Below are 24,902 nucleotides of genomic sequence, written 5' to 3'. Positions count from 1 at the left end.
CCTGATAAAAACAGCATCCCGTGCCCAGTCACGGGCATTACTCGCCTGTGACAAGCTGGGGGTGTTTCTGTTTCCATCTCACATCATAAGAGCTTAAATATGGTCCAAGGTATTATATTCCACAGTGACATTGTTTTGCAGTCAGATTACGAGCTGCGTGCCACCTTGGTGGCGAGGTATTCATTTCGTCTGGCATGTCCATATGGATCCAAAGGATAATCAGGTGGCCACCGGTGTCTTCATCATGGCCTTTGAGGGTGATACATTACCAAAGAAGGTCAAGGTGATGGTATAATACTGTGATGTGAAGCCATATATCCCTCTTCCAATGTGGTGCTTTAAGTGCTGGAAGTTTGGGCATATGTCTTCCCGCTGTACTTCCAGTGTCACATGTCGCAATTGTGGACGTCCATCACATCCCAATATTCCATGTGCTCCCACGTGTGTCAACTGCGGCAAGCAACATTCCCCTTGCTCACTGGACTGCAGGATTCTACAGGAAGAAAGGAAAATCATGGAATACAGGACTCTGGACCAACTGAACTACACTGAGGCTGAGAGAAAATTTGAAAGGTTGTATCTTGTGCACACAACAGCATCTAAGGCCACAGCTACAACTCCGATTCTAGCCCAGTCAGTTCAGCCATTTATAGTTGGCCCTCAGGCTTGCAAGACTGTCTGTCCCCTTGATGGTGGGGGCCACTCCTGTCCTTGTTGCTAATGCACTGCCTACTTAGAGAGGAATGCCCCTCCCCCTCCCACCCCCGATCCCCCCACCTCTTCCAACCATCAGAGACATCAGTCCCCACTAATCAGTCTTCTTTGGCTGCTCTCGCTAGGAAGTGGTCCCTTGGGTAGCTCCCTTCACAGGTTCTTACCAGAGGGAAAGAGGTCACGGCCAGTGGCGGAAGCACCCACAGACAGCTGGTCGTAGGGCTTAAAGATCCTCCTCAGTCCCCAAGACTGAATCAGTGAAGCCCACCCAGCCAGAGAAACCCAAGTAGCAGTGAGAGAAATCTAAGAAGAAGAAGAAGAAGAAGAAGAAGAAGAAGAAGAAGACCCCCAAGGACAAAGAAATTGTGGTGGCACCCACACCACCACTACCTAAAAGTTCTGTGTCTGAGGATGAGGTGGAGATTCTGGCCGAACCCTCAGACATGATGGACATAGTTTGCACTGGTACTCAATCGATGGCAGCAGGTGACCCTGAGGTATAAATTGCCTCCTTTATTGCTTCATACATTCCCAGCATCAAGACAGTGTTATCATCCAGTGGAACTGTGGCGGTTTTTTCCGCCACCTGGCTGAGCTATGACAACTATTAAGCTTTACGCTTGCTTTTTGCATTGCCCTCCAGCAAAATTGGTTCTCGGCAATGTGGAACCCTGTCCTTCGCAGCTATAGGGAATGTTACAAAAACCGTAGTGGCTCCAGTAGTGTGTCAGGTGGAGTATGCATCCATGTCCTGAACTCTGTATGTAGCCAACCTGTGCCCCTTCAAACTCCTCTCGAAGCATTGGCTCTCAGGATAAGATGATAAGGACAACACAAGAAATAACTGACTGCAATGTGTATCTTCCTCCAAATGGTGCAGTACCCCTGAACACATTGGTCACAATGATTAATCAACTCCCAAAACCTTTCCTACTTTTAGGAGATTTTAACAGCCATAACCTCACGAAGGGTGGCACCATGATTACTGGCTTAGGTAGGGATATCAAGAATTTACTATCTCAACTCGACATCTCCTTACATACTGGGACCCCCTACACATTTCAGTGTGGCTCTTGGTACTTACTTGGCTATTGCTTTATCACTTTGCAGCCCAGGACTTCTCCCTTCTGTACACTGGAGAGCCCATGACGACCTGTGTGGTAGTGACGACTTACCATATTCCTGTCACTCCCCCCCGCGTCATTCCCCAAGACACCTACCCTGATGGGCATTAAACAAGGCAGACCGGGAAGCTTTCAACTCTGCTGTCACCATTGAATCTCCCCCACACAATAACATCGATGTAGTGGTTGAGCGAGTAACCACAACGATCATCTCTGTGGTGAAAAATGCGATCGCTTGTTCCCTTGTGCCACGGTGAAAGACGGTGCCTTGGTGGTCGGCAGAAATCGCTGAGGCCATTAAAGAGTATAGGCAGGCTTTACAGTGACATAAGCGGCACCCATCACTGGAGAACCTAATATCTTTTAAAAGGCTCCGTGCCCATGTTCGCCAGCTCATAAAAAGATGGAAACAGAAGAAACGTATGTGTCAACCATTGGGTACCATACATCGCCTTCACAAGTCTGACGAAGATCAGATGCACCCTTGGGTACCAGACCTGAACGGGTGTCCCTGGCATTATTATCAATGGAGTGCTTTCTACCGATGCAAACGCAATTGCGGAGCACTATGCTCGGGCTTCTGCGTCGAAGAATTACCCCCTCACCCCGATTTTCGTACCATCGAGGGCGGATGGAAGGCAAACTCCTCTCGTTCACTACACACTACAGTGAACTGTATGATGCTCCCTTCACTGAGTGGGAGCTCCTCCTTGCCCGTACACATTGTCCCGACACTGCCCCTGGGCCAGATGGCATCCATGCTCAGATGATTAAACATCTTTCATTGGACTACCAGAAAAATATCCTCATCTTCATGGGCATCTGGAGTGCAGTGACGGAGAGCACTGTCATTCCAGTGCTCAAACCTGGAAAAAACCCGCTTGATGTGGATAGCTATCGGTGCATCAGCTTCACCTACATTCTTGGTAAGTTGTCAGAAAGTGTGGTGAGTGGGCGGTTGTGATGGCTCCTTGAGGCCCGGGTCCTACTGGCTCCGTGCCAGTGCAGTTTTTGCCTGGGTCTCTTTACCGCTGATAACCTACTGTCCCTTGACAACACAGGTATCACAAATCTGGTACCTGGGCTGTCACTGCCTCATGTATGCCTAGAAATGGTTGCTTGTCTTTTTGGGGCATTAGAACTCCTGGTAACCACTACCTGCCAGGCGGCATTTGCATGGCTGGGTGGTGCCACAGGGTGTATGGTACCAGGGCAGCAGAGGTACATTAAGCATGCTAAGCTCCATAATTCTGACTGCTCTTACACGGCTGTCTCTTCAGACAAGAACAATTCTCTCTCTGCTCCTACTTTTCCTTTCTTGGCTTTCCCCTCCCTGGCCACCCTTTGGGAGAAGGACCAGGCCTGGCAACTTGTGGGTCAAACCCTTTGCCATTTACTTTGTTCCAGGACAGACAGGGAGACTTCTGCTGCTACCAAACAGCTATTTTTTTGCAGAACATATCAAAGATAATTTTGGTGAAGTTGACTCACTCAGTAAGATTCAGTCTGGTTCTCTACTGATTGAAACCTCCTCTGCCATTCAGTCAGCTTCCCTTTGTACTTGCACATGCTTGGGAGACATCCTGGTGAGCATCACTACTCACCAGTCCTTAAATATGGCCCAGAGCATTATCTTCGGCTGGGACCTCCTTGTCCAATCTGACAAGGAACTCGGGTCTAATCTGGCATGGCATGGTGTTCATTTCATCCGGTAAGTCGAGAGAGGTCCAAAAAACAATTCTGTTGCTACCAGCACTTTAATCCTGGCTTTGAGGGGGTACCCTCCTGGAAAAAGTCAAAGTTATGGTTTACTGTTGCGATGTGAAGCCCTATAGCCAAACTCCCATGCATTGATTACAGTGTCTCTGTTTTGGTCACATGCCTTTCTGATGTGTGTGACATGAATCCTATTTGCGGTGACTGAGGATGCCCTCTCCATGGGGGCAGTCCTTGTACCCCACTGCCCAAGTGCATGAACTATTCCATCCCATATTCTTCTTACTTTCTGAACTGCCCAATCTTCAAAAATGAAAGGAAGATATGGGAATTCAAAACTCTTGACAGTCTATCCTACTCTGAAGCCCGACAAATTCAACTGTCTCCACCAACTATCTAGAATTTTGTTGCTTTCTTTCCTCCTCCTCCTCCTCCCCCTTTTTCTCTTTCTTCCTCCCTCCTTACCTCCATCCTGTCCCCCTTCCCTTTCCTCCTCCCTGGCGGTTCTTGTTCTCTTCCCTCATGGAACCACTCCTTCTCCTTTTCTCCTTCACCAGAGAAGAAACCACCTTATCTGGCAAGGGTGGGGCTCCCTCTAGGAAACCCCCTCCCCTATGTCTCCAGGACAAGAAGGCTGTTACTTACGTCAGATGTGGGACCCATGCTCTGCAGGCTGTAAGGCCACTCTTTCTGTTTCAGATTTTTGTATTGCTGTAAATTGCTCTCTTCCTGACAAGACCACCTATCACACTCTGAAGGAGATGCGTAAGTCTCAGAATGAGACCCCCAACATCCCACAGGGTGTCACCCCCTCCTTCTAAATCAGTGTCTGATCTTACATTCATGGATGCCACTATTTCCTTATCGATGATGGAGACTGAATCGGCACAATGACCAATTCTGGTCTGTTCCACGTCCATCCAGCCTCTTGTAATGCTCTCCTCCAGTGGAACTGAGTCTGCCCTTTTGCAAACTTCTGATGATATTAGTCCCCATGAACTGCTGGAAGCGGTGGCCATTTGGATACATATAGACTCTGCATTAACAATATGCAGTCTTTAATTCTCCACAGACCAGCTTCCTACAGTTTCTGCTCTTCATGCACTCTTTCAACAGCTCCCTCCCTCCCTCCTTCCTTGTCCTTGGGGATTTTAACATCCACAACCCTCTCTGGTGTAGTACTGCAAGCACTGATCGGGACAAGAGAGTTGAAGACCTGTTGGCAAGGCTTGATTTCTGCCTCCTCAACACTGGAGTCCCCACACACTTTAGTGCGGGGCATGGCACTTTTTAAGCCATTGATCTTTCCATCTGTAGCCCTTAATTCCTCCCCTCCATTCAGTGGGTAGTTCATGACGATTTGTGTGACAGTGATCATTTTCCAATTGCCTGATCTTTTGTCCAGCATCATTCACCTTGGCGCCCTCCCAAGTAGCCATGCGGGTTATGATGCCTTTTCCTCAGCTGCCATCTCAACCACTATACTACATGATGTCACTGATGAGTCCATACAGTGTTTGAGTGATGCGATCCCTTGGGTAGCTGCTTCAGCGATTCCTTCTTCCTCATCTTCTCCTCGACAGAAGACTGCCCCTTCTTGGACGTCAAAGTTGCTGCGTCTATTAAAGACCACTGTCGTGCTCTCTAATGCTACAAACGTCATTCTTCTCTAAACCTTCTCCTGGCTGTTAAACAGCTTCATTCCTTGGATAATTATTTTCTTAAATGCCAGAAATGGATTTGTTGGGAACAATATGTCGTTGCCATAGGGCTGCATACTCCCTGTTCTCAGGTTTGGGCAAAGATCAATCACATTTTTGACCGTTGTCCTCCTACAGGTCTCCCAGGACTTTTCCTGAATGGTGTTATCTTCGCCAGCCCAAACACTATCACTGAGCATTTTGCTTGACATTTCACCTAGCTTCAGTGTCGGGCCACTATCCGGTCGTGTTAGGTTTTCTCAAACACCATCTGGAATAACACTCTATCTTCTGTTCCCTGTTGTGTGGAGCCTTATAATGCCCCATTTAGCCAATGGGAATTCACCATTTGTTCTTGCTTTCTGCCTGATGCTGCTTCTGGACCATACTAGTTACACACCCAACTGCTTCAACACTGTGTTGATAGCTAGCCAATCTCATATAGTTGCACTTTGTAACCATCTCTGGAGCGAGGGGAAATTGCCTTCCCAACTGCAAGAAACTGTTATTCTTCCAGCTTTGAAATCTTACAAACCTTCTCTTCAGATGGACAGCTATTGTCTGATCAGTTCAACCAATGCCGTCTGCAAGAATGTATGGTGATTCAAAGGCTGAATTGGATCCTTGAATCTCTGGACCTTTTGAGTTCGATCCAGGGTGATTTTTGCCGAGACCTCCCTACTACAGATAATTTAATCTTACCTGGAGTCTGCTATCTGAAAGGCTTTTGCCCGGTATCAACACTTTGCTGCAGTCTCCTTCAATCTGCATAAAGCTTATGATATTGCATGGTGCCATCGCATTCTTGTCACCTTGCACGAATGGAGCCTACATGACCTGATTTTTATCCAGAGCTGTCTTTCATGTAGCACTTTCCAGGTACAAGCTGGTGGCTCCCATAGCACCTCGCATCTGCAGGAGAATTTGGTACCGCAGGGTTCTGTGTTGAATGTCCCACACTTTGTAGTGGCTATCGATGATTTTGTAGTGGCTACAGGGCTGATGTTGTTTGCATTTATTTGTGTTCATCTGTGGTGGTCATTGCTGAACAGAGACTGCAGGGAGCAATACACTGAGTGCTGCCTCGGGCTTTCACTCAAATCTTCCTCTCTCTCTCTCTCTCTCTCTCTCTCTCTCTCTCTCTCTCTCTCTTTTTTTTTCTCAAGACCTGCTTTATGCATTTCTGTCATCGCAATACAGTCTGTCCCCATCTGGATACATCGGTGGCCAATCCCACAATACGGTGGACGCTCATCAGTTTTTGGGAGTGGTCTTCGATGCTCGATTGACATAGCTTCCCCATCTTTGTCAATTAAAGCAGACACATCTCAAAGCTCTTTGATGCCTCAGCAGCACCAACTGGGTCATGGACCACTCTACACTGATACGGTTCTACACAACACCTGTGTCCAGTCCTGTCTAGATTATGGTAGTCTCGCATATGGTTCGGCATCACCTTCAACATGACAGATGCTGGAGCCCTTTGGACTAGCCTCATCATCAGCCTCCTAGCTGAGGCAGGGATTCCACCATTGGAGGTTATGCACCAACAACAGTTGATAGCTTATGCGTTAAACATCTGTTGCTTCCCGCTGTACCCCAACTACCATCTATGTTTCCAGATATGGATATCCACCATCTGCAACTGCGGCCTAGGGCTGGGGTTACGATTGCAACCTGTGTCCGGTCCTTTTTTTCTGAACTCCTTTCCCCTCTACAATGTCTTCTCCTGCCTGCTCACTAACAACTCCATGGTACATCCCTTGTCTGCAGCTCTTTATTTGACCTATCACAGGGTACAAAAGACTCAGATCATCCTAAGGCCCTCTGCCACCAGTATCCTAAGGCCCTCTGCCACCAGTTCTTCTCCATTCTTGGATATTTCAGAGTTTAGAAGTAGTCTACACTGATAGCACAGTGGTTGCCAGTTACGCTGGCTTTGGTTATGTTCATGGGGGATGTAATGATCTCCACTCCTTACTTGATGGCTGCAGTGTTTTCACTGTGGAGTTGGTAGCCATTTCTCGTGCTCTTGATCATATCCATTCTTGCACTGGTGAATCCTTCCTCATCTGTAGCAATTCTTTGAGCAGTTTACAAGTTCTTGACCAGTGTTACTCTTACCATCCCTTGGTCCTGATTATTCAGAACTCCCTTTTTGTCCTCGAACAATGTGGCTGCTCGGTTGTCTTTGGCTGGACCCTGGGTCATGTTGAGATCCTGGGGAATGAACTCACTGACAAGCCGGATAGATTTGCTACCATCATGCTGCCTCTTGAGATTGCTATTCTGGAACTGGACCATCAGTTGGTGTTACATAATCAAATTATCAGGATTTGGAATATGGAAAGACATACTCTGACTTTGCCAAACAAGCTGCAGGTGATAAAGAAGACAACGAATTTGTGGAGGTCCTCCATGCGGGCCTCTTGCGAGGACTCCCATTGTCCATTGCTGGCTCTATATTGGCCATACTTGGCTGACTTGTGGTCAGCTCCTCCAACATGAGGATCGGATCCACCCCACTGTCGTTGCATTGTCTGCCTGATGGTGGTCCACATTTTACTGGACTCTCCTAATCTAGACGCCGTGCGGCAGAATTGTAATCTTCATGACTCATTACCCTTGGTGTTAGTGAATGATGCCTCAGTGGCTGACCTTGTGTTATGGTTTATTTGTGAAGGGTTATTTTACCACTATCTGAGTGAGGGCAGCTCAACCTTGTTGGCCCATTGATGGCTTAGTAGAATGCCTTGTTGCCTACTCTACCCCTACCCCAAACTGGTAGTGGCTGTCTGGTCCTGGTGGTCCGCCCTAACCACTCTTTTGCACTTCTTACCTGTTCTTGTGCATTCTGTTTGACTTGGTGTTATTCCTGTGCTTCTGTTGCCTTGTCCGTGTCCCTAGTCTTCTCTGAGTATTGTTGGATGAGATGCAAGCTGTATGTCCCCTTTGCACTTACTGCTGTTGGGGGCCTACTGCTGCACCCTGGACAGGGCACCTCACCCGCCTTTCTTCTTTTTCCTGCTTTCTTTGTTTGTTTCTTTAGGCTTTGTTGATGTGTAGTAGACCATGGGGGCTTTTTGTCCTTGGGTTTAGCGCACTAGGCCTGTTTTTGGCGTGTTTTGTCGATTTGCCTGTTCCAGATAGGGGGAACTATGACCTCGTACTGTGGTCACTTTAATGAATAAACCAAGCAGCCAACCATTATTAATATTCTACTGAGTCTCTTACATTTCACATGTCCTGCTCCTGTCTTGCTCATCATTGGAAGAGCAGTGTCAGTTTTATTAATGTGCCATGTCATTTGAAGAGCAATTTAGGGCATTGACATCAGTCTAGTCTCATACATGTCACTAAAGCATATAGTTACTCATTTTACCTTTCTTAGTTCTACAGCAAAATGTAGCTAGTTTGGATTGACTTAAAACACACACATTCAGTCTGTGATTTTTAGTTGATGCTCAGGTAAGCATAATCGAACAATGGATGGAGTAACAATAATATGGACAGGGTAGGTTGCTACTTATCACGTAGAGGCACAAAGAGGAAGTTTGATAGAAATGTTCAGCTTTTTATCTAAGCCCTTCATCAATAGAAGTGAAAACACACACACACACACACACACACACATTCTTTTTCATTGTGCCTGTGTGTCTTACAATGCTTCCTGTATTTGTTGATCTGTGATCTATGTTTTCCATATTAAGGTAAGCATAAATTTTTTATACATTTTCTCATCCTTGCCAAATGTAGTCAGTTGTCTAATGTCTCTGACATTAATAGGATGTCAAAATTTACCCTTTCATTCTTTACGTTTTATTGTATTAACAGTAAGACCCTTTGTTTGTGAATTAAATGGCTTCTTGCATTTTGAAAATATGATATAAAAGTATGTAGTTGTTCAATAACTCAATCTTTTGGAAACATTTTCTACAAAATGAGCTAATGTAAGTGGTGAAATAAGTGTGAGTGATACTGCTCTGATAATATCAAATATCAAATTCTTTTGATAATTAGCTTTACAAATAACCATGTAGACAATGAAATCAATTGCAGACAACAGTGCAGATTTTGTGCATGAGCTGAGAACAACAGATGTACCTGCATTCATTTTAAGGCAGAATTCCTGTCCAGATTTATTTGCAGTACTTAGTAACAACATACTGAGCTGACAGTAAGGTCACAAATATAAATAAGACTTTGGAAGTTAACTGATTTTCAGAAGAGAAGCAAACATTTTGAGAAATTGTAATATTAGTCATACTTTCAATTCCAGATTATCCTAGCTTCCAAGTATAATAAACTGGCTGAGAGGCACTGTCCAGGATTGTTCGGCTGCCAGCTGCAAAAGTATCTGTTTGACACCATTTTAGTGACTTGTGTGTTGTTGAAGATGAGGTGAAATGATTAGGACAACACAAAAACCTAGTCCATGAGTGAAGAAACTCTCTGACCCACCTGGGAACTGAACTCGGATCCCTTGCTCTAGAGGCAGTGACAGTAGACCACAAGTTGCAGACAAACACTTCAGTAACAATTACATTGAAAATTTTAAGTTGTGCTGTTGGTTCAGAATGAGTGGTGACACATTTCATGCCCCATTTTTGGGTACTATGTTTAAATAGTTAAAAATTCAGTGTTAAAAAGATTAGCTAGCACAAAATGTGTGCGCATTATTTGACATAACAGGAGATTTAAACCCAAGAGGTGACCCTCAAGCATTTTATCAATAGTATTAGTGTCAGAGCTTTGCTCATATGGCAGCTGCATTAGCTAATCTTTGCAGAGAAGCTAATTGGTGCAGCAAAAGTGTCAAGGCACACATGAACTTGACTGAACTGATTGTCATTCATATAGTTCACAAGTTGCGTGGCATGGAAAAGACACCTCTTCAGTGTACAAAAAAAGAGACAAGTGTGGGAAAGTGCAGATGCCAGAAAACTTTAATGAGGGAAATCAAATTATACCTATATTTGGCTCCACATAATCGGTGCTGTTATTGGTTCATGTGTTACACTTGCTACCCAAGCCAAGATTATAATACAGTCACTCCATCCTCAACAGATCTCTGGTAAACACTGAAAACATCTACAAATTCTAAACTATCTTAAAAGTTTGCCTTAATATCAACTTGTATATATTTTCTGATAATTTAGTTTTGGGTTTTGAAAATCCACATTTGTGTTTAAATGGATAATAATACTAACTGTACACACATGTCTTGTTTTTTCCATAACTGGAGTGTGCTGTTCTTAAGTAATTAATAATTTACCAATGTATACATAAAGCAAGCAACAGTCTATATACAAACCTGTACCAGTGCAGACTGGGCAGGAGAGAGAGCCTTGGTAGTTTGAGAAGGGAGGAACAGTAGTGTCTGTCCACTGAAACTAACCACAGCATGGTAGGGGAAGTGCCGCTTAACAAAAAAAAAAAAAAAAAAAAAAAAAAAAAAAAAAAAAAAAAAAAAAAAAAAAACAACTCTTTTTTTTTTTTTTTTTTTTTTTTTTTTTTTTTTTTTTTTTGCAGATTTAATGACTTTACAAATTTTGAAAGCTTCTGTTCTCTTCTTGTCTAAACTATTTATCGTCCATGTTTCACTTCCATACATGGCCACACTCCATACAAATACTTTCAGAAACGACTTCCAAACACTTAAATCTATATTCGATATTAACAAATTTCTCTTCTTAAGAAACGCTTTCCTTGCCATTGCCAGTCTACATTTTATATCCTCTCTACTTCGACCATCATCAGTTATTTTGCTTCCCAAATAGCAAAACTCATCTACTACTTTAAGCGTCTCATTTCCTAATCTAATTCCCTCAGCATCACCCGACTTAATTCGACTACACTCCATTATCCTCGTTTTGCTTTAGTTGATGTTCATCTTATACCCTCCTTTCAAGACACTGTCCATTCCGTTCAACTGCTCTTCCAAGTCCTTTGCTGTCTCTGACAGAATTACAATGTCGTCGGCGAACCTCAAAGTTTTTATTTCTTCTCCATGGATTTTAATGCCTACTCCGAACTTTACTTTTGTTTCCTTTAGTGCTTGCTTAATATACAGATTGAATAGCATCGGGGAGAGGCTACAATCCTGTCTCACTCCCTTCCCAACCACTGCTTCCATTTCATGCCCCTCGACTCTTATAACTGCCATCTGCTTTCTGTACAAATTGTAAATAGCCTTTCGCTCCCTGTATTTTACCCCTGCCGCCTTCAGAATTTGAAAGAGAGTATTCCAGTCAACATTGTCAAAAGCTTTCTCTAAGACCTTAATCTATTTTCTAAGATAAATCGTTGGGTCAGTATTGCCTCACGTGTTCCAACTCTTCTACGGAATCCAAACTGATCTTCCCCGAGGTCGGCTTCTACCAGTTTTTCCATTCGTCTGTAAAGAATTTGCATTAATATTTTGCAGCTGTGACTTATTAATCTGATAGTTCGGTAATTTTCACATCTGTCAACACCTGATTTCTTTGGGATTGGAATTAATATATTCTTCTTGAAGTCTGAGGTAATTTCGCCTGTCGCATACATCTTGGTCACCAGATGGTAGAGTTTTGTCAGGACTGGCTCTCCCAAGGCTGTCAGTAGATCTAATGGAATGTTGTCTACTCCCGAGGCTTGTTTCGACTTAGGTCTTTCAGTGCTCTATCAAGCTCTTGACGCAGTATCATATCTCCCATTTCATCTTCATCTACATCCTCTTCCATTTCCATAATATTGTCCTCGAGAACATCGCCCCTGTATAGACCCTCCATATATTCCTTCCACCTTTCTGCTTTCCCTTCTTTGCTTAGAACTGGGTTTCCATCTGAGCTCTTGATATTCTTGCAAGTGGTTCTCTTTTCTCCAAAGGTCTCTTTAATTTTCCTGTAGGCAGTATCTATCTTACCCCTCGTGAGATAAGCCTCTACATCCTTACATTTGTTCTCTAGCCATCCCCGCTTAGCCATTTTGCACTTCCTTTCGATCTCATTTTTGAGACGTTTGTATTCCTTTTTGCCTGCTTCATTTACTGCATTTTTGTATTTTCTCCTTTCATCAATTAAATTCAGGATCTCTTCTGTTACCCAAGGATTTCTACTAGCCGTCGTCTTTTTACCTACTTGATCCTCTGCTGCCTTCACTATTTCATCCCTCAAAGCTACCCATTCTTCTTCTACTGTATTTCTGTCCCCCATTCTTGTCAATTGTTCCCTTATGCTCCCCCTGAAACTCTGTACAACCTCTGGTTTAGTCAGTTTATCCAGGTCCCATCTCCTTAAATTCCCACCTTTTTGCAGTTTCTTCAGTTTTAATCTACAGTTCATAACCAATAGATTTTGGTCAGAGTCCACATCTGCCCCTGGAAATGTCTTACAATTTAAAACCTGGTTCCTAAATCTCTGTCTTACCATTATATAATCTACCTTAAACCTTCTAGTATCTCCAGGGTTCTTCCATGTATACAACCTTCTTCCATGATTCTTGAACCAAGTGTTAGCTATGATTACTATCAATAATAGTGCTCTACCATGTGGCAGAGTAACATCTGAGGTGACTACTCCTCTGGAACAGAGAACTGAACCACCTAGTGCTCAAAATGAAAGTATGTGTTCTGTGTTGGGTGAACTTATCTTATGTAAGATCTACTTAGTATAATTCAAGAAATAGCAACTATTTTCTAATAAGCAAGATCTGTTCCAATCAAATAAGACGTACGTTAGTGGTATTTTCAGTCACAAATAATTTAGAACAGATTGTCAGTGAAGGTTTATTGATATACAAAAGTGGCTTAGCAGCTGCTTTCTCCTTGTGAGATGAGACGTTCATTGACTAAGGTCTCAGTTTTTTTAATTTTCCAATTACTAGATAACTGCAGAAGTCAGGTATGCCATTTGACCTCTTCAGCTTAGAGCTGTGCACTGTCATTGTATAGCTATATCGAGTTGTGCTTGTGTTATGTTTGCAGAAATTGTGAATGAAGAACTGAGCTGTTTCCTTCATAATTACATGGTTTTGCTACTAAAGCTGACTGTGTCATCTCCTCCTGTTGAAATATGTTCTTGGAGCAACATAATTCTGTCTGAAGTGGAGGATTATTTAGAATAGCACAGGATTTACTCTCCTTGAAAATGAAATAACGACTTGACACGAAACTGTTACCACAGAGTTGTGAATAGTATAACTTGACTGTTCTCCAGTAATCTGTGGGGGCCACTTCCTGTCTGTCTTAGAAAATCAATTCATCACCTTTACTGATGTGTGAACAGTTGCCATTGTGGAGAGAATGGAGGAATGTGTGTTCGATCCCTTTAATCATTTTTCGTGGCTTTTTGCAACGTAAAGTAAATAGGCTCTCGTACTGGGTGGTTATCATTAAAGGGCAGCTACTCACAGAGGTCCAGTGTGGGCTGTAATTATTGTATGGCAGCGAAACTTGGTGGATATCTAATGTGTTAATGCGGAACTGATTTATGCTGGAAAAAAAATTAGTTTAAAAAATTTGGCCACCAGGTGCAAATTGGGTGCTGTGAATGCAGGAAAGGCATATAGAAGTGTTTCCATGATTAGGGACAGGATGTGGGGAGAAAAGGTGAAACGAGTGGAAAGGCATAATGTTGATTTTATTATTAACTGCCACTTCCAATGCAGTGCAGTGCATTGTTCAATATGAGCGCTGGAGATATCAGCGAGATACTGTGTCTATAAAACGATGTGATCAACAGTCACCTGCAGCAGTTCCAGTGGAATCTGAGCAACATGTTTCTGCATGCTGTCCTTTAAATCAGGTAGAGACCGATTGTGTCCTATAAATGCATTCAATTAGATATCCCCAGAGCCAAAAGTTTCATGGGTTGACATCAGGTGGTCTTGCAAGCCATGCATCTGGAGAATCTCTGGAGATAACATGTTTATGGAAGTTTGCATTAAGCAGATATTTCATTGGGTAAGCAGCTTGAAGTGAAGTGTTGTATGAAAACTGTGGTTTCCACACAGTTGCACTCATCCAAAGCAGGAATCGCATGCTGCTACAAGGTGGTCTCGATGATGTGCAGACGTCATGGTTTACCAGACAGGTCCTCTGGATGTACTCTCTTCAGGAAGAATGGACTGAGAATAAAGGTGCTTGTGAATCCACACCACACAGCCACGTGTACATGAAGTGCAGTGACTCTACATGCACAACACGCAGTTTAGCAGTATCCCAATTTTAACACTTCTGTGTATTTGGTGCACCCTTCAGTGTAAAATGTGCCCTGTCACTACACAGTGGGTTGCCGGGCCATGTCATCAACTTTGATCCATGCCAGAAATCGAAGAGCAAATCAGAACATTGCTGTGAATCAGCTGGTTTTAGTTCATGGACTGTCCGGATCTTGTACAAGTATCAGTGGAATACAGACTTCAAAACTATCCATACCGTTGACCACGGGATGATACAAAACTTTCTGACTCATCTCATGTGTCTTATGTGCCCACCTGCTGTATGTAGTCCTGAATGTCCTACGTGTCCTCAGCGATACTTCCTGGGGAGCGGATCGTACCACCCTCCTTCGTTTGTACCGGTCCCTTGTCCATTTGTAACTACACTATTGGTGCTTCGTTTATGCATCTACATGTCCGCCCTTCTTACACCATTGTGACATCTGTTTGGCCACTGGCACCTTTTACACAATACCAGTTGAGAGTCTGTACGCAGAAGCTGAACTGTCGGGGTCATACCACTATGATTTTCTCCTCAGCAGATAAGCATTCCGTTTGTCTGCCATGCCTGGCCGCCTATTATATGCCTCCTTGAATGACTCCTCTGATCACCATTATGGGATGTGTCCCTCTTCTCTGTTACCTCCTGGAGTTTGTTTTCAGCTATTTGAACCCTAACCACCTTGGCTTCATGCAGCAGCCCATGTTCACCTTGGCCTTCATTCACTTCCTAAGGACACCACTCCAGCCACCCTCTATCACCGTAAGTTTCATGACCTTTGCACAGAACTTCTCAATAGTACCTTTATGTACACTGGTGATTCTTGGACTGGCCGTGGCGTTGGGTGTGCCTTCACCATTGGCACTGACGATTTTCGGTACTGGCTTCCCCAACACAGCTCAGTATTTACAGCAAAGTTATTCACTCTGTATCAGGCCACACAGCACATCTGGAGACATGGGCTTTTCAGTTGCAACATCTGCTCTGACTCCCTGTGCCCTTCAGAGCCTCTGTGTGATGTACATTGTCCATCACTTAGTGCAGTGGGTCCAGGAAAGCTGTCACTTGCTCACTCTTGATGGAGCCACTGTGATGTTTATGTGGGTTCCTGTTCAAGTCGGTCTAATGGGAAACAAGACCACTGATGCTGCTGCCACCAAGGCAGCAGTCCTCGTACCTCAGCCCGCTAGTTCTTCCACACCCTCCAATGATCTCTGTGTTCCCACGTGTCAGCAGATGGTGTCACTTTGGCTCCACCGTTGGGGTCCTTCCTTCATGGGAACAAGCTCCAGGGAATTAAGCCTCTCCCAGCAGCTTGGGCGACTTCCTCTCAGCCTTCTCGCTGTGAGGAGATCATGTTAGCAAGGTTGTGTATTGGGAACAGTCTTTTTAGACATTGCCATTTGTTAAGTGGTGCTCCCCAGCACTTTGTGCTCATTGCCCTCAACCTTTGATAGTTCACCATTTCCTGACAGAATACCCTTTTTTTAACTACTTGCATTCTCAGTTATGTTTGCCGTCTAAGTTATCAGCCATGTTAGTGAAGATGCAAGGGCTGTGGATCGCGCTTTACTTTTTATCCAACATAGCAATATTGAGGACATTTAATCTTTAGTTCAGAACCTTCATTTCTGTGTGGCGTATTTCATGGACCCTTCTCCAGATCCCTGCCCTGTTTTTAGTTGTCTTTCCTTCTTTCAATTGGGCTTAAAGTGTAGTCTCTCTCTCTCTCTTTTTTTTTTTCCTACAGTTCTGTTATGGGTGCCTATGAACCTAGTTGTTTTTGCACTCTAAAACAAAACCATTGGATGAACAATTCTCATGACACTGATAGAGCACTAACACTACGTGGGACACATGCTGCATGGTCAGTTACAGTAACAGCAACCTCGTTAGTAACTTCCATCAGAGCAGGGTGCTTTCCTCTTCCAGGTGCCACAGCAAGCTAACACATGTTTGCAGATTTGAGTGTCATCTTCTTTAAACCATTTAATGAAATCTGGCTTCTCTTTAGACCTTTCAGTTGGTGATACTTTCTCAATGCAGCACTGTAACTTCTGTCGTTCACATAAAACAGTTTCACTAACAGTGCACAGTATCTCCTCAATAGCAATGCGGTTTGCTGAAGTTACGTCTTGTCAGCTGACGTTATGGATGTTTACAGTCATACTAACAGTGTACAGCGCCAGATTTGCACCTGATGGCAAAAAAAAAAAAAAAAAAAAAAAAAAAACGCGGATAAGCTACTATGAACAGCATAGTGAACACATTATTGTAGCCAAGATAGACACGAAGCCCATGCCTACCAGAGTACTAAAAGTTTATATGCCAACTAGCTCTGCAGATGATGAAGAGATTGAAGAAATGTATGATGTGATAAAAGAAATCATTCAGATAGTAAAGGGAGACAGAAATTTAGTTGCCATGGGGGATTGGAATTTGATTGTAGGGAAGGGAAGAGAGGGAAAAGTAATAGGTGAATATGGACTGGGGTAAGGAATGAAAAGGGAAATCACCTGATAGAATTCTGCACAGAGAATAACTAAATCATAGCTAACACTTGGTTTAAGATCATGAAAGAAGGTTGTATACATGGAAGAGCCTGGAGACACTGGAACGTTTAAAATAGATTATATAATGGTAAGTCAGAGATTTAGGAATCAGATTTTAAATTGCAAGACACTTCCAGGGGCAGATGTGCATTCTGACCACAATTTTTTGGTTATGAGCTGTAGATTAAAACTGAAGAAATTGCAAAAAGGTAGGAATTTAAGGAAATGGGACATGGATAAACTGAAAGAACCATAGGTTGTGGAGAGTTTCAGAGAGAGTATTAGGAAACAATTGACAAGAACAGGGGAGAGAAATACAGGAGAAGAAGAATGGGTAGCTTTAAGAGATGAAATAGTGAAGGCAGCAGAGGATAAAGTAGGTAAAAAGACGAGCGCTAGTAGAAATCTGTGGGTAACAAAAGAGATGTTGAGTTTAGTTGCTGAAAGGAGAAAGTATAAAAGTGCATTAAATGAAGCAGGTGAAAAGGAATACAAATATCTCAAAAATGAGATCGTCAGAAAGTGCAAAATAGCTAAGCAGGGATGGCTAGAGGACAAATTTAAGGAGGTTGGGAGCATGTATCACTATGGGTAAGGTTGATACTACCTACAGGAAAATTGAAGAGACCTTTGGAGAAAACAGAACCACTTGTATGAATATCAAGAGTTCAGACAGAAAACCCATCCTAACAAGGGAACCTCCCCCTCAGATTTAGTTGGCACAGTGGATAGGCCTTGCAAAACTGAACACAGATCAATCAAGAAAACAGGAAGAAGTTGTGTGGAACTATGAAAAAAATAAGCAAAATATACAAACTGAGTAGTCCATGCGCATGATAGGCAACATCAAGGTTAGTGTAAGCTCAGGAGCGCTGTGGTCCCGTGGTTAGCGTGAGCAGCTGCGGAACGAGTGGTCCTCGGTTCAAGTCTTCCCTCGAGTGAAAAGTTTAATTTTTTATTTTCAGACAGTTATTATCTGTCCGTCTGATGCGAGGTAACTGCGCCGTCGTATGGGGACGCTACACCTAAACAAACATCAAAACACACGATGTCAGTCGACTACAGTGCAAGGAAGAGAGAGTATTCCTGCTAACGAGGCTGGCAGTTGACTGTTCGCTACTTTGGACGAGAGTGCATTAAATGCGTGAGATGTTCCCATTGGAGAGGCACGTCCTTTCGTCTACTAATCGCACGGTTTTGCAGTGTGGTCGCAAAACACAGACAGTAAACTTATTACAGTGAACAGAGACGTCAATGAACAAACGGACAGATCATAACTTTGCGAAAATAAAGAAAGTAAACTTTTCACTCAAGGGAAGACTTGAACCAAGGACCTTTCGTTCTGCAGCTGCTCACGCTAACCACGGGACCACTGCGCTACTGAGCTCACATTCTCATTGATGTTGCCTATGTTGCGCATGGACTACTCAGTTTGTATATCTTGCTTATTTTTTTCATAGTTCTACACAACTTCTTCCTGTTTTCTTGATTGATCTGTGTTCAATTTTTCAAGGCCTATCCACTGTGCCAACTTATAACCAAATCTGAGGGGGGTGCGATGGGGAGGTTCCCTTGTAAGTAAAGAAGGTAAAGCAGAAAGGTGGAAGGAGTATATAGAAGGTCCATACAAGGGCGATGTACTTGATTATAGAAATGGAAGATGATGTAGATGAAGATGAAATGGGAGATATGATACTGTGTGAAGAATTTGACAGATCACTGAAAGTCAAAAAAAGGTCCTGGGAGCGGGCAACATTCCGTTAGAACTACTGATAGCCTTGGGAGACCCAGCCATGACCAGACTCGTCCATCTAATGCACAAGATGTGTGCGACAGGCGAAATACCTTGAGACTTCAAGTAGAAGATAATAATTTCAGCCCCAAAGAAAGCAGGTGTTGACAGGTGATAAAATTTCCAAAGTATTAGTTCAATAAGTCACGGCTGCAAAATACTAACTTGAATTCTTAACAGGCAAATGGAAAAACTGGTAAAGCCATCCTTGAGGTAGATCAGTTTGGATTCTGTAGAAATGTTGGTACACACAAGGCAATACTGACCCTATGACTTATCTTAGACAAAAGATTCAGGAAAGGCAAATCTACATTTCTAGCATTTGTAGACTTAGGGAAAGCTTTTGACAATGTTGACTGGAATACTCTCTTTATAATTCTGAAGGCGGCAGGGGTAAAATACAGGGAGCGAAAGGCTATTTACAATTTGTACAGAAAGCAGATGGCAGTTAAAAGAGTCGAGGGGCATGAAAGGAAAGCAGTGGTTGGGAAGGGAGTGAGACAGGGTTGTAGCTTCTCCCCGATGCTATTCAATCTGTATATTAAGCAAGCACTAAAGGAAACAAAAGAAAAATTCGGAGTAGGTATTAAAATCCATGGAGAAGAAATAAAAACTTTGAGGTTCGCCGACGACATTGTAATTCTGTCAGGTACAGCAAAGGACCTGGAAGAGCAGCTGAATGGAATGGACAGTGTCTTGAAAGAAGGGTATAAGATGAACATCAACAAAAGCAAAACAAGGATAGTAGAATGTAGTCAAATTAAATCGGGTGATGCTGAGGGAATTAGATTAGGAATTGAGACACTTAAAGTAGTAAAGGAGTTTTGCTATTTGGGGAGCAAAATAACGGATGATGGTTGGAGTAGAGAGGATATAAAATGTAGACTGGCAATGGCATGAAAAGCTTTTGTGAAGAAGAGAAATTTGTTAACATAGAGTATAGATTTAAGTGTCAGAATGTCTTTTCTGAAAGTATTTGTGTGGATTGTAGCCATTTATGGAAGTGAAACATGGACGATAAACAGTTTAGATAAGAAAAGAATAGAAGCTTTCAAAATGTGGTGCTACAGAAGAATGCTGAAGGATAAATGGTTAGATCACATAACTAATGAAGAGGTACTGAATAGAATGGGGGAGAAGAGGAATTTGTGGTATAACTTGACTAGAAGAAGGGATCAGTTGCTAGGACAAGTTATGAGACATCAACAGAGGGAAGCGTGGAGGTAAAAATCGTAGAGAGAGATACCAAGAGATCAATACACTAAGCACATTCAGAAGAATGTATGTTGCAGTAGGTATTCGGAGATGAAGAGGCTTGCACAGGATAGAGTAGCATGGAAAGCTGCATCAAACCAGTCTCTGGACTGAAGAAGATGATAACGACGACGACAACAACATCAATACTGATTCCGCATTAACAGGTTAGCACATCTACGAAGTTTTGCTGCCATATGATAATTAGTCCCTTACTGGACCAATGTGAGTAGCTGCACTTTATTTATAACCCTCCATTACATTGCGATCATTTTAGTTTACTAAATTTCAGTAAGTTCTTACTGGCCTCTCAACCAATATGCTGCCTCTCTTCAGTTTTCTTCTAGGTACTGCGACTGCACATTCATTGTGTTGAAACTTCCAGGAAGTGAAGGGTTTTCCTTATTATTGATGAGCCTCTTCTTGCTGAACCTTTTTTTTTGTATATTTTCCTTGGAGTTGGGGGGGGTAAAAGTCTTTTTTGTACTTGGATGACAGTTATCACGAATGTCATTTTCATGCAGAAGGGCAGAGAAATAAAAAGGATTGTAGAAGATGTGTTGCCAGTGACTGGTAGACTTTATTAGACTTCATTTTATGTAATGATGCAGAAAAAAAAAAATTGTATTTGTTCAGGGAGTGAAGTAGCACAGGGAGTAACGCACTGGATGGCATTCAGAAAGAGTGGTACTAAAGTTCATGTCCAACGATCCAGATCTAGATATTCTGAAATGTCTCTCAATCACTTCACATGAATGCCAAGAAGGATTTTCTGAAAAGGTTGTCAATCTTTATTCATTTCCAATCCTTATGTATCCTACATTGGCAAGATGTTAAAACTTGATTTTCTTGCTTCTCGAATCTAGCTGCTTACATTCATTAATGATAGGGTTGTCATTAAATAAAAACCAGTTCACAATGCTGTTATAATACATTTTGGGGTAGTTGAGGAGAATAAAGCAATTTATTTCCTGTCTGGTGGAAAATGTGACTTGGATATTTATGTACATATTATTTAACACTCATAATTACAGCTTGAAGAATTGTGGTTATAAGAATGATTTTGCATTTATGATATGTATTGCCCCTTATAGAGTTATAAAGTTTCTTCTAGTTATGAATACTATCCATTTACGTATCAGTTCTGCTCTTTCTCTGGTTTTAAGACTGTCTTGGAAACCTTGTACTATAGCTTTTTGGCAAAGCTTATCATTTTTGATGGATACTTTTTCTAAGTTTGTATCAATATTTTGTTGATGGTATTACTTTGAGTGCAACTTGACTGTGGCAGTAGTCTAGCTTGTAGACACATACAAAACCACCACTTGGAGTACTATAAAAAACTGAATCACAAACTTGGTTTTAGCTGAACAAATGCCATCAACTAATTAATTTCTTCTGTGATGCAGGATCTCTTATTCTCAGTTAAATTTTCTCATTTTCAGGAATTGTCATGGCTTACTGCTGAAAGGAATACTTGGCGCCTTGTTTACTGTCTGTACCAGAATCGCTTGAGTTCTCACGACCGTGAAATGAAAGTCGGACCACCAAGGAAACTTAGTGAGAAAGAAATAGCTGAACAGCTGTTTGAAAATGACCCAGTGATAAGAGAGGTAGCACAAAAAAAATTCCAGTAATGAATAATCCATTTCACAATCAAAACAAACCATTTTTGGTTTCCAACACACATCATTAACTAGTGATAATATTCTGAAGCTTTAGAGGTTGTAGAACGATTTACTTAATGGTGTCGGACAGCATCGTGAAGTGTCATTTCAACAGTTGTACTAGACATTTCGTCAATTTGAATGAGTTTATTTCTTGTGAATGTATTATGTGGGGAAAAAAATTCTCTTGTTGAAATGCATTAAAGAGACTCACAGCAGTGGTCCCTTAAAACTCCAATTAAAAGTGAGATGATTTTTCTTTCTGTGTAACTGTGTAGTGTGAGTACGTTGATACACACACAAGTATAAATTTACAATGCAGTGAGACAAGTCCTACCTGTATCAAAAACAAACCTCAGATAAATTCATATTGAAAGTGTGGCCAGTTATAAGAATTAGAAACAAATGTGGAGAGAAGAGATGCACATACAAATAGGTTGTCTGGGACAACAATTTCTGTTTCATATTGCCTCTTCTACCTACAATACATTTTTGCAATCATGGAAAGAGATGGTCTTAGTGGTGTTTGATGTAATTTTGGGAGATAATTGTCCACATTACTTCAGCTTGTAGTTGTTACTGGTGTTGTTAGTAATACAGACAAGATCACGTTGTTGCAGCTTGTCAGATGATGGTGACAGCAAGGGAAGTTGATGAATATGTAGGAGAGTATTTTGGATGTTGTGGGAAGTGTGTTTGTAGCCATTGTCCTGCTGGAAGAGCACATGGAGAATGAACTAGATGAAAATTTAGATGTAATCTGTGCTGTTCAACATTCCCTTGACAAATAGCAGTTCATAAAAGGGAAACCAGATTCAAATTTTGGTGTGGAGGCACAAATGGTGGATATGTTATTTGGCTCGAACCCTACCAAGGAGCTGGAACGTGTAATAAGGATTATGGAAAGAAAGGTATGTGGTACGGTGCGGTAATGACTTATGTTGACCAGTTACTTGCACATGTTCTATATCGAATTAGAAAAGGATTAGCATGCCTCAACCTAACTTATTACATTCATACAATACTCAAATTGGAGGCATAGATCGAGCTGGCCAAAATGTATCCCTATATAGATGCTCTATAAGAGGGAAAATGTGGTATTTCCCGAACATTGCACTTTTTATAGACATTGCACAGCAAAATGCCTGGGATCTTTACAAGCACAACGAAGGACCCATAGATCATCTGACATTTCGTCTTCGAATTGTCACTGCAATTCTTGAAAGTAACAAAAGTCTCTACCAACAGAGGACGTCCTAGTAAGAGGGCAAAACTAGATTCTAGATTTGATGGAAGAGAACATTATGTTGCTGAATTACCAACGGACAAGATAACAAAAAAGAAGAAGCAGCTGAAATGTCAAAGTTGCCACAAAAAAACTACTATGTGCGTAAAATGTGATGAACCACTTCATGTTTGTTGCTTTTTGTCTTATCATACTAGTGCATAAAATATGTGTATAGGTTATTTTCTTTGTTTTTTGTATTTATTAGCTGTTTTAGTGCATAATTCAAATTTATTTATGTTTATTTGAAAATGAACATCATCACATGATTTACTGGTGTATTCCATTAAAGTTGTAGTACACATTGATTTTTCCATAAATTAATAAATACTAGGGTTATCTTGGGTCCTTTGTTCAAGATGTTCACCAGAATCGCTCCAAGTGTGTCTCAGATAACAGAAGCCCATGATATTTCTCACTAACAACACCATTTTGAATTTTCTCTGTCTTGACAAATTTTTGCTTCAGGGAAGTAAATAGAGATCTCATTACTTACCACAAAACTCAACAATTACTTTCCTGATTTCACCGTACAACATTGGAAGAGATGTGAAGCTATTGTTTTCTGTAAATATTTTCAGGTTTTGACCAAGATTGTGGTTAACTCAAGTGTAAAATATTTGACGTTATACTTTCTTTACCATTTTACAAGAAACATAATTCATGTATTTTTAACTTGCACTGTCACAAATAATAATATAGACATATTGCGTGTGATGTGAGTTACTACACTGTGTAGAAAGACTCCAGCATTCATAATTAGGTAATCATTATATGCTGTGCACACCACCTAACAATCCCTACATACATTGATTCAGTCCACAAACATTCTGCAAGCGTTCTTGAAGTGAGTGATTGTTACACTCTTCAGAATTCAGAATTCTATCAGCAAATACTGTTTCAATCACATTCATCAGGTATTTCATTAACCATGAAATTCTGGCCCTTTGTGAACTGAGAAAGAGATTGACTGAAATCATGGGATGTAAAAGAGTGCTCAAGGAAAAGTATAAAATAAAATGTATATGGGAGTGGGGGGGGGGGGGGGGCATTATTTTCTGACAGTTCTTAAAGTATTTTGAACTAATTAATTTTAATTTGTGTTTAAAGTATCAACTTGTGGTGGACTGGCTGGAACAGAATGCAGCAGATGATAATGTAGAAGACAGAAACAAAGCTGTCATGATACATTACTTCACAGACAAGACAGTGAACTGGGAAAATACTATTCACTGCTTACAGGTAACATCAGGCATAATTCATTGATAAAGACTAATCCGAATTTTAATATTTTGTCTCTCTGTCTCCGTGTATGTTTTATGTTTATTGATTACTAAGTTTCTTTCTCCGTTGCTGTCACAGCAGGGTTTTTAAGAATCATTGTCTAAATTTTATTCATAATTCAGTGTAAATAGATTGTGTTAATACAACAACAAAAATAATCAATTTTTAACAATATAATTTTATTGCACAGATAAAAAATCTACTAAGTGGCGGCAGGGGGACATACATAAAAAGAAAGATTTTACTTATGCAAGCTTTTGGAGCTAATGAGTCATTCTTTTTGGCAGAAGAGTTGAAGGGGAAGGAAGAGGAATGAAGGAAAAGGACTGGAGTGGTTTAGGAAAAGTCACACAGAACCCCAGGTCAGGAATGACGGACAGACGGAATGAGAATGAAAGATTTATTCTTCTTTTTTAGACTGATTCTTTCCTCCTCATCCTGTCTGATAAGTCTTCCCTGACCTGAGATTCTGGGTGGCTTTTCCATATTCTATCCCTTTTCCTAAACCTCTCCAGTCCTTTTCCTTCACTCCTACACTCCTATTCCTTCCTCTTCAAACTTTATACCAAAAGAAGTAACCACTGGCTCTGGAAGCTTACATATGTAAAACCTCTT

General features: G+C 41.8%; 1 protein-coding gene across 1 annotated transcript in view; it reads left to right on the top strand.

Moving 5' to 3' along the window:
- The window catches only part of LOC126195148 (nuclear pore complex protein Nup107), a 236,670-nt gene that overhangs the window by 96,436 nt on the left and 115,332 nt on the right, over positions 1–24,902 (top strand). The window contains exons 4-5 of the mRNA XM_049933656.1: positions 21,497–21,664; positions 24,114–24,245. Of these exons, the coding sequence (XP_049789613.1) occupies positions 21,497–21,664; positions 24,114–24,245 (300 nt within the window). The remainder of the gene's footprint in view (positions 1–21,496; positions 21,665–24,113; positions 24,246–24,902) is intronic.

This window comes from Schistocerca nitens, chromosome 1 (genome assembly GCF_023898315.1).
Source record: "Schistocerca nitens isolate TAMUIC-IGC-003100 chromosome 1, iqSchNite1.1, whole genome shotgun sequence".
Lineage (NCBI taxonomy): Eukaryota > Metazoa > Arthropoda > Insecta > Orthoptera > Acrididae > Schistocerca > Schistocerca nitens.
This window is presented reverse-complemented; position numbering and strand designations above follow the sequence as displayed.